This window comes from Pelophylax lessonae (genome assembly GCF_965119305.1).
Source record: "Pelophylax lessonae genome assembly, chromosome: 11".
Taxonomy (NCBI): domain Eukaryota; kingdom Metazoa; phylum Chordata; class Amphibia; order Anura; family Ranidae; genus Pelophylax; species Pelophylax lessonae.
This window is the reverse complement of record NC_138778.1, coordinates 24,705,958-24,721,648: the sequence shown is the minus strand read 5'-3', so window position 1 is coordinate 24,721,648 and position 15,691 is coordinate 24,705,958. Positions and strand designations below refer to the sequence as shown.

The following is a 15,691-nucleotide window of genomic DNA, read 5'->3' as shown; positions in this document are numbered from 1 at the left end:
AAAATAACATTACAAAAAAAAACGCAATATACCGGGACCGCAAAAACTGAACCGCGATGGAGTTTACTGTATAAGAACCTGTAGACACCCATCATTTTTCTGCCATTTTTTTTTTTTTCACTCAAGAAACAAGGAGCCTACTGATGGCGCCAATGTCTGCAGCATGGAATCATTTTATTCTCCTCTTAGACCAGCCATAGATGGATCCAATCTTGGCTGGTTCAGCAGGGAGTTGATCGATGGAAACGAGCCTGCTGGATTTATTTGCATGTGATTACTTCCAGGTGACTAAAGCCACCAGCAGTAATCGTTGTGATCTGCCAGCAGGGAAGAATCCCCGCCAGAAGGAAGGATACCCCCATCAACACTGACACTGTCTGGGGAAAATCAAGAATTTTCTTTCCTGCAACCTATGGCTGCAGGAAAGAAAATTGCATAATTTATGGTCCGTCTTAGTCTCTTCCAACCTCTTAGTCCAATTTAGCTCTGACGCGTGTGGCTGGGTCCTCTGCCCTTTTGGCTGAGGTCTTCATTACGGTCATGCAAGACTTTATGACCCAAGTTACCCACTTATTTGCTGACTTGGATTGCAGAGGCCACAAGCATGCTTCCGTGCCACCTAAAGCAGATACTGTATCAGACTTAGAGGAAGCCTTAAAAGAGTATTGGATTTTTTTTTTCTTTTATAGAGAATCCTACCTCGGTGGATGCAGCATTGGTCTAATGCTGCATCTGTCCCCTGCTTGCTCTAACACGGGGAACCGATCAATCAAACACTGCCGATCGCTCGGTTCTCTCAGCTCCCCGAGCAGAGAGCTAGTGGCTTGCTGAGCCAGATGCTGGTCCAGGGGTCTAGGTGGATCGCGACTGATCTTTCTCGACCCTCGACCAGCTCTGTGACATCAGCAGACCGCAAAATTCAGCCCGCTGTCTGCTGAAAAGGGGTCCCAGGAGTGCAGTACAAACTGCACGCCTGTGATTCACAGAAGTACAGCCAAACAAGCTTTGGCTTTACTTTTTCCTTTTAACAGTTTCTGAGCCATTGGCTACTGAGACACTGGTTTCTGAGTCGCTTAAGTCCTATGAGCTTAACACCGAGGAGTCGCAGTCTTCTGCTATTACTCCTAAATTAGGTAGATCATTTTGGCTCTTTATGATGCAATGCATACAACTCAGAAACTAGAGGATCGCCTGTTGCTGCCAGTACTGTTTCCAGTATTCGGTTGTTTAACACTTCTAAGGCTGTGAAGAGTTTAGAAATTGCTATATCACTGGCTTTTCAACACAGAGATCGGAAGCACCCGAATAAGAATTTTGCTCCCCCAAGCGTTAGTGTTGTATCAGTTTTGCGAGTACTTTGTTCAGAAAAACAGTCCATTCCCACTGTGGATCTGGCCATGTCTTTCCTCAGCAAGGTTCTATCTTTAAGGACCCAATTGATAAGTCGTTGGTTCCAGTTTTGTGAGGATCCAGTTGTAAACTCAATCCTGGATATGACTTTACTTTTTCAAACCATGTTTGATTGATCTAAAGCCCTTTAAAAATGATCTAACTATTGCTTAGTTTGACATCTGGATTAGGATGTTGGTTACCCCAGTCACCAACCGTTCCAAGGTTCCCACCTTTTTACTGTACCCAAGCGAAGAGGAGCATTCAACCAGAGAGACCTAGATCACCAAAGGGCAAGTCAGTCCGGTCTCAACAGGTCAATTTGGTCAATGTCAGAGACCATGCTGTCTCTGGCTTGGTGGCTCAGGAATCTGTCCCTGGAGTCGGGGAAATACTTTCTTCCTGGTTTTTGGTAGATTTTCCTTGTGAAGGGCTACCTTTTGGGTTGGGGAGTAGCCCTGGGCACATTATTAGTGCAGGTGACTTGGCTGTTGAAGAATCTTGCTTCCTGATTAACATCCTAGCGCTTTGGGCAATTTGTCTGCCCCTTCAGCATTGGACCACCCATTGTGACACTCTTAGCTGACCTCCTCCGCTTTTGCATGAGTCTTGGAGCTGACGGTAGCCTTTTTTGAGGCAGTCCCCTTCACCTAACTTCTTTACAGACAGCTGCAATGTAACACTCATGCCTGTTTGTATTTGGACATGTCAGTTAAGTTGATGCCAAAAACAAGGCTATCCCTGGCTTTGTGAACAAGGAATCTGGTTCTTGAGTCAGGAAAATCCTTTCTTCCCATCTTTTCAAAGATCCCCCTGATGGACAACAGCCTGTCAGACTGGGAAGGCATCCTGGTCACCTTGTCGTCTGAGAAATCTTGCCTCTTGACAAACATCCTGTATTTGTGGGCAATTTGGCTGACCCTTCGGTGTTAGACCACCCTGTTGGTGGGTCATCTGATCTGTATGCCGTTGAACAGAACCAAGGCGATGGCAAACGGCCATCAGGGAGGAACCAAGTGTCATTGACAAAAAAGAAAACGTATTCTCTCTTGAGCTGACCTTCACATTCCTGCAATGTTACCCATAGACATTTTAGGCATAGACAATTGGACAGGCAGATTTTCCCAGCTGGCAGAGCTTGGACCTGAGAGTGGACACCTGCACTTAAATATAGACTTTCTTCCCGTAGGTTCAATAGCACACTGCACCCTGATTAATACACCCTGATCTATGCATGTTCTTAAACTTCTTGCTTGTCTGCTCTTTAGGATTGAGTTTGAGGACATTCCAAAGAACCTCATTGCTCCAGACTGACTCGGGCAAATTTGGTATGCCAACCTGGCAAAATGTTTGGCTCCCTGCAGGCACTACTAAATTGTCAGGAACGTCTGTTCCAAGGGCCCACTTGCTTCTCAGACGCTGGCTTTAATGGCATTGCTGTTGAAGCCCAGGTTCTAAGGGACAGGGGAACCTGAATCTTTGCTTTCTATGTTGCTTAAAACCAGGTGGTCTACTTCTTCCTACAGCTGGATTTGGACCAGCGTTTGGCTTTCAACAATACCAAGGTTCAGGTATCTGCCGTTTCTATTTTGTGAAAGAGGCCTTTGGCCTCTCGCTATTTATTCTCCTTTCAATATCTCTTTTATTGTAATTTTCCAAAAAAAAATAAATAATACACATACACAAAAGAAACAAACAACAAAATATCAACATAAAATGTTGCAATAAAATTATTGATCATACATTTTACCTCAAAAAAAAAAAAAAAAAAAAAAAAAGGGAGAAGAGGAAAGAACAGGGAGAGAAATAGGAAAGTGGAACCTTCCATCCAACTCAGTTTAACCCTCACACAATGGGGTTTCTATATATACCATGCCCGCCGCCCTGCATTCTCACCCTAGGGTCCTTATTTTAAATGGGTAATAAAATATATCAATAATTACCGATATATTGTTAAGCAAGCAAAGCAGGAAGGGGACGTGGATGTTCTTGTCCATCTAGGGACAAATGACCTGGCTTGCAATGAAGTGTCAGAGGTGAAAAAATCTTTTATCACACTTGGAAATGACGTACAGGATTTTGCATCCACCATTTCATTTTCTGAAGTTCTGCCTGTGCATAATGTTCAGAATGATAGGCAGAGGCGCATAAAGGAGTTCAACATATGGCTTAGTAAATGGTGTCAAGAGCAAGGATTTGGCTTTGTTTCTCATGATGGCTCTACTTGGAATAGAAAGGAACTGTACAAAAAAGATGGTTTGCATCTTTCTCTCAAAGGAACAAATGTACTTAGTGAACAACTCCAAGAATTTGCGAAAGAGTATTTAAACTAGGAAGGGGGGGAAAAGAGTGGGATTACAAGAGTCCAATTGCCCCCCGAAACAATGCCAGAACAGGTCAGAAGCACAGAGGTTAAGAAATGATAAGCTCAGAGTCCTGTCTACAAATGCTCGCAGTTTAGGTAAAAAAATCAATGAACTTGGGTCAATTATGGCATCTGAGAATGTAGATTTAGTGGCTGTTACGGAGACATGGTTTAATGAAAGAAATGACTGGGACATAACCATACCAGGGTACTCTTTATACAGAAGAGACAGAGAAGGCAAGAAAGGAGGAGGAGTGGCCCTGTATGTGAAAGATAGCATTAAATCTAACCTAATACAAGTTGGTGAGGCCAACATAGTCAGTTTGGGTTACGTTGCAGTTTGCTAATCATGCAGTAACTCGTGTAGGTGTGATATATAGACCACCTGGTCAAGTCAAAGAACTAGATCTACTAGTTGAAGAAATAGCTAAAATGACATTGAAAGGAGAAGTTATCATTATGGGAGATTTCAATCTTCCAGATATAAACTGGAAAACCAAAATAGCAAGTTCTACCAGGAGTACAGATATTCTAAATTCCCTACTGGGGTTGTCTCTGCAACAAGTGGTTGAGGAGCCAACCCGGAGGGAGGCCATTTTGGATCTGGTATTCACAAATGGGGATTCGGTATATGATGTCATTGTAGGCGAAACCTTGGGATCCAGTGATCACCAGTCAGTGTGGTTTAATATAACAACTGTGAAAGAGTCACACCACACAAAAACAAAAGTTTTAGATTTTAGAAAAACAGACTTTTCAAAAATGAAATTAGTCATAAATGAGTCCTTATCAGACTGGTACGGATTACATGGAGTCCAGGAGAAATGGGACTACTTAAAAGGTGCATTATTGAAGGCAACAGAAAATTGCATTAGACTTGTCAGTAAAAGCAAAAAAAGGAAGAGACCACTGTGGTACTCAGCAGAAGTGGCCCAAATCATTAAAAATAAAAAGCTAGCATTTTGTATGTAATTATAAAAAAAACCCAGAGCAATGAAGATAAGGAAATCTACAAGATTAGGCAGAAAGAGGCCAAGCAAGTTATAAGAACTTCTAAAGCGCAGGCAGAAGAAAAACTAGCTCAGTCTATAAAAAAGGGGGGATAAGACATTCTTCAGATATATAAATGAAAAAAGGAAATTAAAACAAGGAATAACTAAATTAAAAACAAAGGACGGAAGGTATGTAGAAGAGAATAAAGGGCTAGCCGACTGCCTTAATGAATACTTCTGTTCAGTTTTTACAGAAGAAAAAGGACCTCCACTTGAAAGGATGACTAATGAATCATTTGATGCATGTGTCTTTACAGAGGAAGACATTCTAAGATTGCTGTCTAAAGTGAAGGCAAATAAGTCACAGGGTCCTGATGAGATACACCCAAAATTATTAAAAGAGCTTAGTGGTGAGCTGGCAAAACCATTAACAGATTTATTTAACCAATCATTAGTAACAGGAGTCGTCCCGGAAGATTGGAAATTGGCAAATGTCGTGCCCATTCACAAGAAAGGTAGTAGGGAGGAATCGAGCAACTATAGACCAGTGAGTCTGACATCAATAGTAATCAAATTAATGGAAACCCTATTAAAGGATAGGATTGTGGAACATCTTAAATCCCATGGATTGCAAGATGAAAAACAACATGGGTTTACTTCAGGGAGATCATGTCAAACAAATCTTATAGATTTTTTTGACTGGGTGACTAAAATAATAGACGGTGGAGGTGCAGTAGACATTGCATATCTAGATTTTAGTAAGGCTTTTGACACTGTCCCACATAGAAGACTTATCAATAAACTGCAGTCATTGAGCATGGACTCCCATATTGTTGAGTGGATTAGGCAGTGGCTGAGTGACAGACAACAGAGGGTTGTAGTCAATGGAGAACATTCAGAACAAGGTCATGTTACCAGTGGGGTACCTCAGGGATCTGTACTGGGACCAATTTTGTTTAATATCTTCATAAGTGATATTGCAAAAGGCCTCGATGGTAAGGTTTGTCTTTTTGCTGATGACACAAAGATATGTAACAGGGTTGATGTTCCTGGAGGGAAACGCCAAATGGAAAAGGATTTAGGAAAACTAGAAGAATGGTCAGAACTCTGGCAACTGAAATTTGGATAATGTGGATAAGTGCAAGATAATGCACCTGGGGCGTAAAAACCCAAGGGCAGAATATAGAATATTTGACACAGTCCTGACCTCAGTATCTGAGGAAAGGGATTTAGGAGTAATTATTTCAGAAGACTTAAAGGTGGGAAGACAATGTAATAGAGCAGCACGAAATGCCAGCAGAATGCTTGGATGTATAGGGAGAGGTATAAGCTCTTTTCGCTGTACAGAACACTGGTGAGACCTCACTTGGAGTATTGTGCGCAGTACTGGAGGCCATATCTCCAGAAGGATATAGATACTCTAGAGAGAGTTCAGAGAAGAGCTACTAAACTAGTTCATGGATTGCAGGAAAAAACTCACCAGGAAAGATTAAAGGACCTTAACATGTATAGCTTGGAAGAAAGAAGAGACAGAGGGGATATGATAGAAACTTTTAAATACATAAAGGGAATCAACTCGGTAAAGGAGGAGAGCATATTTAAAAGAAGAAAAACTACCACAAGAGGACACAGTTTTAAATTAGAGGGGCAAAGGTTTAAAAGTAATATGAGGAAGTATTACTTTACTGAGAGAGTAGTGGATGCATGGAATAACCTTCCTGCAGAAGTGGTAGCTGCAAATACAGTGAAGGAGTTTAAGCATGCATGGGATAGGCATAAGGCTATCCTTCATATAAGATAGGGCCAGGGACTATTCATAGGATTCAGATATATTGGGCAGACTAGATGGGCCAAATGGTTCTTATCTGCCGACACATTCTATGTTTCTATGATATCGACCGATATGAAACACTGATATCGTGATACAGTTTTCAGCCATATCGCCCAGCCCTAATATATATATATATATATATATATATATATATATATATATATATATATATATATATATATATATATATATATATATATATGCTCATTATTTTCTATCTATCGCCACTAGACGTCGATCTTATAATAGAAGAGACCTATTCCCCATAGCCCATTCACATTTTACCTCAAGATCAATAAATTCATTCCTACTAAGCAATCCTTTAACACACATACCTTATCTAATCCATTGTCACCATACATCTTAGATTGTTTAGCCATGGATTCCATCTAACCGCAAATATTTTCTTCGCCGAACTTACAGTAGCCATAATTTTTTCCATCTCACATTGCTGATTAAGTAATGTAACAATATCAGAGGGAGATGGTATCTCCTGAGATTTCCATCTTCTTGTGATTAAGAGTTTTGCCGCTAATAAAAGATGTAAAACCACTACTCGGTACTTTATAGCTATCTCATGGATATTTAGGTGCAAGATCGCCATCTCAGGACTTGGAATTATGTTTTTTTCCACGACTTCTGAGATCATAGAGAATATTTTGTTCCAAAATGCTCTAATCGATTTACACTCCCAAACTATATGGAATAGCGTCCCTTGTTCACCACACTCTCTCCAACATAATGCTGGAGTTAAGGGGTAAAATTTGGAAAGTTTAGTGGGGGTCAAATACCAAAAATTTAAAGTCTTTTGATATAATTCCCAATGATTAGTACATTTTGAGGAAGCGTATGTGGCAGCAAAAGCTTTTAGCCAGTTAGTTTCCGGGAAAGATTTCCCCAGTAATTTTTCCCATTTAAGAACGGTAGTGGGTTTAGAATAGGTGTTATGCTTGTTCAATATATCATAAATAACTGATATACCGTTGGCAGTAGCCAAGGGTGCTTGATACAATTTGTATATAGAAATGGGTAATTTAACATATGAAGGAAGGCTATTTTTCCGTAGAAAGGAAAATATTTCATAATAGCTCAAAAGAGCTGACGGTGGTATTCTATACTGGTGAACAAAATATTCAAAAGAATGAATCCCTGTTTCATTATATAGATCTTTCAAGCATTTAACCTCCTTTCTCAACCACACTTTTATATCAACATTTGGGATGAAGTACGTGAGAACTGACAGGGGAGTAGGGAGTTCACATGTCACCCCATATTCCAGAGGCGAACAAAATACTTCTGCCCACGTTGTATAGGCAGTTTGCACTGTAATAGATTGGATATTGGACACAACAGCTCCAATCATTACAGCTATCATTGTAGCCCTAAGATTTTCTTGATTACAATCATCTGTCTCTAATCCCAGCCACAATTTGTGCTGCACAGGTGTCCACCAATATTTCAATTGGTCTAATACAGATGCTTTATAATATGCAGAAACCCAAGGAACTCCCATGCCTCCTAGGTCTCCTCATAATGAGGCATGCACATCGGGGTGGTTTTCCTTCCCATATAGTTTGATTGAAGCACTTTTGAACAGAGACACAATATTGGGGTGGTAAGGGAATTGCCAACGTACGAAACAAAGTAGTTTGGGAAGTATAATCATTTTTAACATAGCCACTCTGCCTGCTACAGTCAAATCTTGAACCTTAAGTTCTCCAGTTTGTCGTGATAAAGTATCCAGAAAGGGTTTATAATTGTAATCATAAAGTTGGGAAATAGATGAAGTTAAATTAATCCCCAAGAATGGTATATACGAGGACCATGTAAAGGAAAATTTTTCGGTTATATATTTCTGTACTGACGTGGGAACATGAACACCCATAATCTGATTTTGTAATGTTTAATTTGTAATATGATACTGCACTAAAATCATTTATCATTTTCTCTACTTCTATTAAAGACGACGCTGGATTTGTAATGATTAACATGACATCATCAGCAAATAAGCTAATCTTATGTTCAACTTCAGCAACTTTCCAGCCTGTTATCTTCGCGTTGCTCCTAATACTCTGAGCAAAAGGCTCCATAAGCAACGCAGAGACAACTGGTGAGAGGGGACATCCCTGCCTAGTCCCATTAGTTATCCCAACCGATTTAGATAATCCCGATGTAAGTACGTTTGCTGTTGGTCTAGAATAAAGAGCCATTATATTTTTTTCCAACCAACCCACAATCCCAAATTTATGCAGCACTGCCTCCAAATAGCCCCAATGGATCCTGTCGAACGCCTTCTCCGCATCCAAAGAAAGTAGCAGGGAAGGCGTCCGACAGGATCCCATCCGTGTCAGCAGATTCAAAAGTCTTCTCGTGCCATCAGGAGCCTGCCGCCCTGGCACAAATCCCACCTGGTCTGCATGTACCAACTGGGGTAAAAACTTCTGCAGTCTACTTGCTAAAAGCTTGGCAAAGATTTTAATATCTGCATTTAATAAGGCAATTGGCCTATACGATGAAGGGTCCTCAGTATCCTTTTTTTGCTTGGGGATTGTAACAATTAATCCCTTCAACATTTCCGATGGGAATGTACCAGTGGAGGCTGCTAATTCAAATACTGATTTTAAGTGGGGAGCTACTTCTGTAGATACATTTTTATAGAATTCATTGGGAAACCCGTCCTCCCCCGGTGATTCCGGATTAGGGAGTTTGATGATAACTGAGCTAATTTTCTGAGGTTGAAAGTGGTTGGGAAATTGAGCTCAATTGGTCCTCTGTAAGTTTAGGTAACGAAATCCATGCCAAATAGTTTGAGATAATCTCTGTGGTAGGTTGGGGAATAGTTGTATCCTTTTGAAGATCATATAATGACTGATAGTAATCTGCAAAGGCGTTGGCAATATCTCTAGGATTTGTTAACCTCCTATGTGAATGAGGGTGTAAAAGTGCTTCTATTTTGTTACTAAATTGTTTAGATTTCACTTTTTTTAGCTAACCAACATCCCACCCTATTACCCAGGCCATATTCTTTAGCTTTAAGGACCTTCAGGTGATATTCCTGTTTATTTAACAAAAGTAACCTTAGTTCTTATCTAAGTTTCAGCATAGTCTGTGTACATTGTGAAGTGGAATTTTCTTTATTTGTTTTTTCCCCCAAAGCTATTCTATCAAGAATATCTCCTATCTTTTTTTCCCTTTGGCGGTTAATATATGATGACATTTTAATCAAAATGCCCCTCATATATGCTTTATACGCATTCCACAATACAATACAATCCTCTCGCTATTTATTACATTTGTACAGGGGGTCTCCCATAGGGCTCCTCCCTGTTTCCCAGTGACTCAGAATCAGAAAATGCTGAAGGCCTAGAAAGCCAGGCAGCTTGCATTGACTTATGGCAGCCTGTATATTTGTTACTGTACAGCTTTCCTCATACTATTGCTAGCTGTGCAATAATTAAAATATTCCTTTTTAAAGGCTTCTTAACAAATGCAGTTCTGTTTGCCTCTCCAGGAAGTCCCCAATCACGGCTTCCGCGTCGGGATGAAGCTTGAAGCTGTGGACCTCATGGAGCCTCGCCTGGTGTGTGTAGCCACAGTCACACGCATCATACACAGGCTTCTAAGGATTCATTTTGATGGCTGGGAAGACGAGTATGATCAGTGGGTTGACTGTGAATCTGCAGACCTCTATCCCGTTGGATGGTGTCAGTTAACGGGATACCAGCTACAACCTCCAGCACCACAATGTAAGTAAATATAACTTTGTTTTCTCTTGCGTCCTCTGACAGACGCCGTCCCTCATATAGTCTTCACCAATGGGTATTGACCTCTTATCCACAGGAGTAAGCTAGGCAGAAGATTTTGTTAAAAACACACAACTTTGCATAGACACACCTACAGGGGGCTGTCCCTCTGGTCCAATACCCCTGGCTAGCCTCATTCCCAATTCAGTTTGTCTTTTGCCTAGATAGGAGTAGGCAGGCTTCCCTGTGCTGGGGCTACAATCTCAGCATTTTCTCTGTTTTATTACATTTTATTTTCTGCTAAGTGTGTTTTTTTTCTTTGCACTACTAGCTTTTTATTTGTTCCTGCGCTTAGTTAGTCAGACTTCGGAAGATTACAGTGTTGTGGAGCTGGGAATCGGACTGGGTGTCCTAGGACAGAGAACCTTATGGAATCCCAGCCTGCCATCGAACGTTTAGCAGGCAATGCGTACGCCTAGGCCTCGCTAACGACCTGTCCCTGTCCTCAGGGACAAAGCCCGCGAAGTGGCCACTTCGCTAGGGTGCCTCTACTGCGGTACGCCGCGTGTAGCTAGCGTCCTGTTCGGCTGACGGTACCCCCACCCGGAGTGGGAGGCTCCCCGTCTCACGGCGGCACCCACGCTATCGCTGTTCGGTGAGTACCATGTTCCCCTCTGACTGTGGCATTGTCTGTCGGGGGGTGTCTGTGGGGCCTCTGTGCTGGGAATGGCAGTCTCCTATGGTGTCTGTGTTGTTCCCTCATGTCTGTCGGTGTACCTCCCGTGTGTCCCTCCCGGTCCCTGTGGGGGCGCTGTAGCGGTTATGCCGCGCTGGGGGAGGGGGGGGTTGCAGGGGTCCCTCTCCCCTGTGGGTGTTCGGACTACTTTGGGGTGTCAGACGTGTGTGGGGCCCGCTGTGGCTGAAAACTGCGGGGCCGCCATGTTTAGTGTGGGCAGCTTGCTTGGCTTCATGTTTGGGCAATAGCACTCCTCCCTGTAGCAAAATCACACCCTTTTTGGCGCCATCTTTGTTGTTGCAAGGTCCTTTCTCACATGTGCTCGGCGGCCATTTTCCCAGAGCCTCCCTATAGATTTTCATTGGCAACCAACCTTCCTCTCCTCAGACTCTCTGATCGATCCTGCGGCATAGGTAACTGTATGCGCATACTTCTGGGGGTTTTTAAGCTTCTTCTGGGTACTTTTCATTCTGGCTACTTTTTTCCTACAGTTTTTCAAACTTGTGCGATTTCTTCCACTATTGCGGTAGCGGTGCGATCCGCGGCTGTTGCGATTTAAAGGGCCAGCGCCATAGAAGTTTTAAGTGTGTTCTTAATGGATTCCCAGGTCAGCAAATTCCCCCCAACTCTGGTGGAGGGTTCAGGTACTCCTGAATCCTCTGTGCCCAGCTCCCTTACTGCTGCACTTGCGATTTTCGCATCAAAGGTGGATCTGCTGATGTCTGAGCGCACTTATAGAAGAAGGCCAAGGCCTTCACCTTCCTCTGATTCAGATTCTGTCATGGTTGCCACGGACAGTGTACCCCCTAAGGGATCTCAGTCCTCTCAGTTGGAGGGGGAGGTGGTTTTTCCCCGCCAGGGCGGCCAGTGATCGCGCTGCTATGGCTTCGCTCATAGTTCTGTAAAAGAACCGCTGCATTTGGAGGATGAGCCCCACCAGCAGGGTAAGCGGTAGTCTTTTGGGACCCGCAGAACCCAAAAATCGGTTCAGGTTTTTCCTTATCACGCCGAATTTCATGAAATGGTAAACGAACAGTGGCGCAATCTGAAGCGCAACTTTGTGGTACCTAAGCGGTTTCTGTACCGTTGTCCCTTTTGCGTCTCCAACGGATTCACACTGGATTGTGGCCCCTAAGGTGGACCACACGGTATCCAGATTACACAAGGCCACTCTGATGCCCATCGAGGCTTGTCCGGTGCTTAGAGACCCGGCGGATAGGCGGTAAACTCTCTCTTGCCCGCCAATCCTATGTGGGGGCAGGTTCCTTGATGTAGCCCGTGTTCGCCTCAGTAATAGTCTCTCAGGCTGTCGTGGAGTGGACTAAGGTGCTCAGACGCACGCTTGTGGCTGAATCTGCCCCTCCTGCTACTTTGGAGATGGTGGACCAAATTGTTCAGGCGGTTTTATGCCTATGTGATGTGGCCTTGGATGAGGCCCCTTTAGTCTTAAGCTTATCTGCTGTCGCAGTGATAATCCGTCGCCTTGTGTGGCTGTAGAGCTGGTCGGCCGACCAGGCTTCCAGGAAGACTAACATCCCTTATGCAGGGAATCGCCTTTTTGGCTCCCTGGACGAGTTGGTGAAGGGGGTCACTGGGGGTAGAAGCACTCTGCTGCCCCATGTGTCCAAGGGTAAGTTTTGTCCGCGGTAAGCGGGACCCTTCCTTTAAACCTAACCAGGGGTCTTTTCGTGCCTTTAAGGCACATGACAAGGGCTAATCCTTCAAGGCCTCTGGTGGCCGGAAGAAGCCTTGGGCGGGCAAGTCTATAGCCGCCCACTCTGGCATGGCAGCCCCGTCCGCCATTCCTGACAGATGGGTTCCGGAACTCATTCGGTCGGGGTACAAGAACGAATTTCGATCGCGCCCGGCAGACAGATTCTTTACCTCAAATCTTCATTGACCCCAGATCATTTCCAAGCTCTCCAACGGGCGGCTCAGGTTCTCTTCGCCCAGGGGGTGATCGTCCCGGTGTCACATCGGGACAGGTTTTCGGGGGTTTTTACTCGAATCTGTTCTCGGTGCCCTGAAAGGAGGGCAAGGTGTATCCGCTTCTGGACCTAAAGTTTCTAAACCGCTTTTTGTGGGTTCAAGAATTCCGTATGAAATCACTCTGATCGGTGGTGACCTCTCTGAGCCCGGGAGCTTCCTGGCTTTATTCGACCTCAAGGCTGCGTTTTCTAAACATCCTTGTATTCAAGGGTCATCAGAGGTACCTCCGATTCGCAATCACGGCGGAGCGCTATCAGTTCTTGGCGTTACCTTTTGGTCTTGCTTCGGCCCAAGGGTGTTTACCAAAGCTTTGGCTCCTGTTCTGGCCCTGTTGCAGGCGTGGGGGATCACTATCCTTGGATATCTGGACGATCTCCTGTTAAGGTCGAGTTCCAGTTCAACTCTGTTGCGCGATCTGTCAACCACGGTTCAGACGCTCCAGGAGTTCGGGTGGGCCATCAACTTTCAGAAGTCGACATTGCTCCTTTCTGTTTGTCTCCCTTATCTGGGAATGGTCCTGGACTCCGCCCATGCGAGAGTTTTCCTGCCGGAGGACATACTCCGGACTCTGCTGAACGAGGTCAGGTCTCTCAGGGACAACGAATCCTCATCACTCAGGACCCGTATGCGGTCTCTAGGATTGATGGTGTCAGCCTTCGAGGCGGTCCCATTTGCACAGTTCCACACGCGATCTCTGCAAGCGGAGATCCTAGCCAGGTGGGACAGGCATCCTCAGTCATTGGACAGGAGGATATCTTTGAGTCACTGGGTCAGAGTGGACCTTCTGTGGTGGCTCCAGTCTCCGGCTCTGATGGAAGGGAAATCCTTCCGGCCGTTGTTTTGAAAGGTGCTCGCCACGGTCGCCAGCCTGTCGGGCTGGGGTGGCGTTCTGGGCAAATTGTCTGCCCAGGGCACTTGGTTGGAGGAGGAATCCTCCCTACCGATACATGCCTGGGAACTGGGAAAGATCAGACTCTGTTTGCTCCGTTGGAGGGATCGTCTTCAGTGCCACCCTGTGCGGGTGCAGGCGGACTACACCACTGCGGTGGCGTACATCAATCACCAAAGGGGCACCAGGAGTGCCCGGGCGGCCAAGGAAGTGGCTGAGATTTTGCCTTGGGCCAAGACGCGGGTCTCGGCGCTTTCGGCAGTTCACATTCATGCAGTTCACTGGCATGTGGGAACATGCCAATGTTCCATACCCAGTTCACAGGGTATGGAACACTGGCATGCTGACTATCGGAGTCGCCAGACCAGGGGGAATGGTCCCTATACCCGGAGGTGTTTTCAGGCACTGTGTGCGCGATGGCGCGCCTCCTCTAAACAACTAGGTGGGAAGACTCGTGGCAAGCACACGCAATCCTCTCGGACATGCTGGTGGTGCCTTGGGATCAGTATCGCCTGATTTATGCCTCCCCCCCCCCCCCCCCCCGACCCAGTTGTTGTCACGGTTCCTTCGCAGGTTGGTCTCGAAAACCGAGATTGGTGGTCCTGGGTGCCCGGACTGGCCGCGCCGGTCTTGATACGCGGACGTCATGCAAATGGTCGTCGAGCCTCCCTGACGGCTCCCCTTACGAGACGATCTGTGGTATCAGGGGCTGTTCTTCCATCCTGCTTTACAGTCGCTGGCCTTGACGGCATGACTGTTAAAAGCCAGATCTTGGAGGTCACTCCTACCTTGCTTAGAGCTAGGGAGGCCTCGTCTGGTAATATTTATTATCGTACCTGGAAGGCTTGCTTCGCTTGGTGCAAATCGCGGGGTTTCCATCCTTACTACTTTTCGGTGGCAAGGGTGTTGGCCTTCCTGCAATCCGGTGTGGACCTACGTCTTGCACTGCCCACTGTTGAGGGTCAGTTATCTGCGCTGGCCATTCTTTCCAGTGCCCTTTGGCGTCAAATTCTTTGATCCGCACCTTTTATTCAAGGGGTGCGTCATTTGGCCTCCTCGGTGGGCGCCCTTAACCCCTTGGGACTTGAATTTGGTTCTGTCGTTTTGCAACGTCCTCCCTTTGAGAACATCCGGGAGATTCCTCTGCTTGCACTGTCACGGAAAGTTGCCTTTCTGGTGGCGATCACATCTGCTTGCAGTGTGTCAGAGTTGGCGGTCCTATCTTGCCACTCCCCCTACCTGGTGGTTCATAGGGATAAGGTGGTCTTGCGACCTCATCAATCCTTCTTTCCGAAGGTGGTGTCTGATGTCCATCTCCGTGAGGACATTGTTTTGCTTTCGCTGTGTGCGAATCCTACGGAGTTTTGTCTTGCATTCCTTGGATGTTGTCAGGGCGATCAGGGTTACCTGTCGTCTACTGAATCCTTCAGAAGGTCGGATTCTCTTTTTTGCCCTTCCTGAGGGTCTCGGAAGGGTATGGCTGCATCTGTGGCAACCATTCCGGTCTGTTCAGACGGACGATTGTACAGACTTATTCGCCTAGGGATCATGTTCCGCCCTTCCCTGTCACGGTGCACTCTTCGGAGCGGAGGGTGCATTTTGGCCTTTCGCCATCAGGCGTCGGTGTCCTGGTTGTGCAATGCGGCGACCTGGTCGTCCCTGCACACCTTTACAGAGTTTACTAACTTGATGTTTCGGCATCGGCAGATGCCTCTTTTGGCCGCAAAGTTCTGTGTGCGGCAGTACTTTGGGGGAGA

The 15,691-nt window shown here is 45.2% G+C and overlaps 1 protein-coding gene across 2 annotated transcripts in view; it reads left to right on the top strand.

The window, feature by feature from the left end:
• The window catches only part of MBTD1 (mbt domain containing 1), a 75,418-nt gene that overhangs the window by 24,086 nt on the left and 35,641 nt on the right, over positions 1 to 15,691 (top strand). For both annotated transcript variants that reach the window (XM_082272476.1, XM_082272475.1), the window contains exon 13: positions 10,089 to 10,323. In XM_082272476.1, coding sequence (XP_082128602.1) covers positions 10,089 to 10,323 — 235 coding nt within the window. The remainder of the gene's footprint in view (positions 1 to 10,088; positions 10,324 to 15,691) is intronic.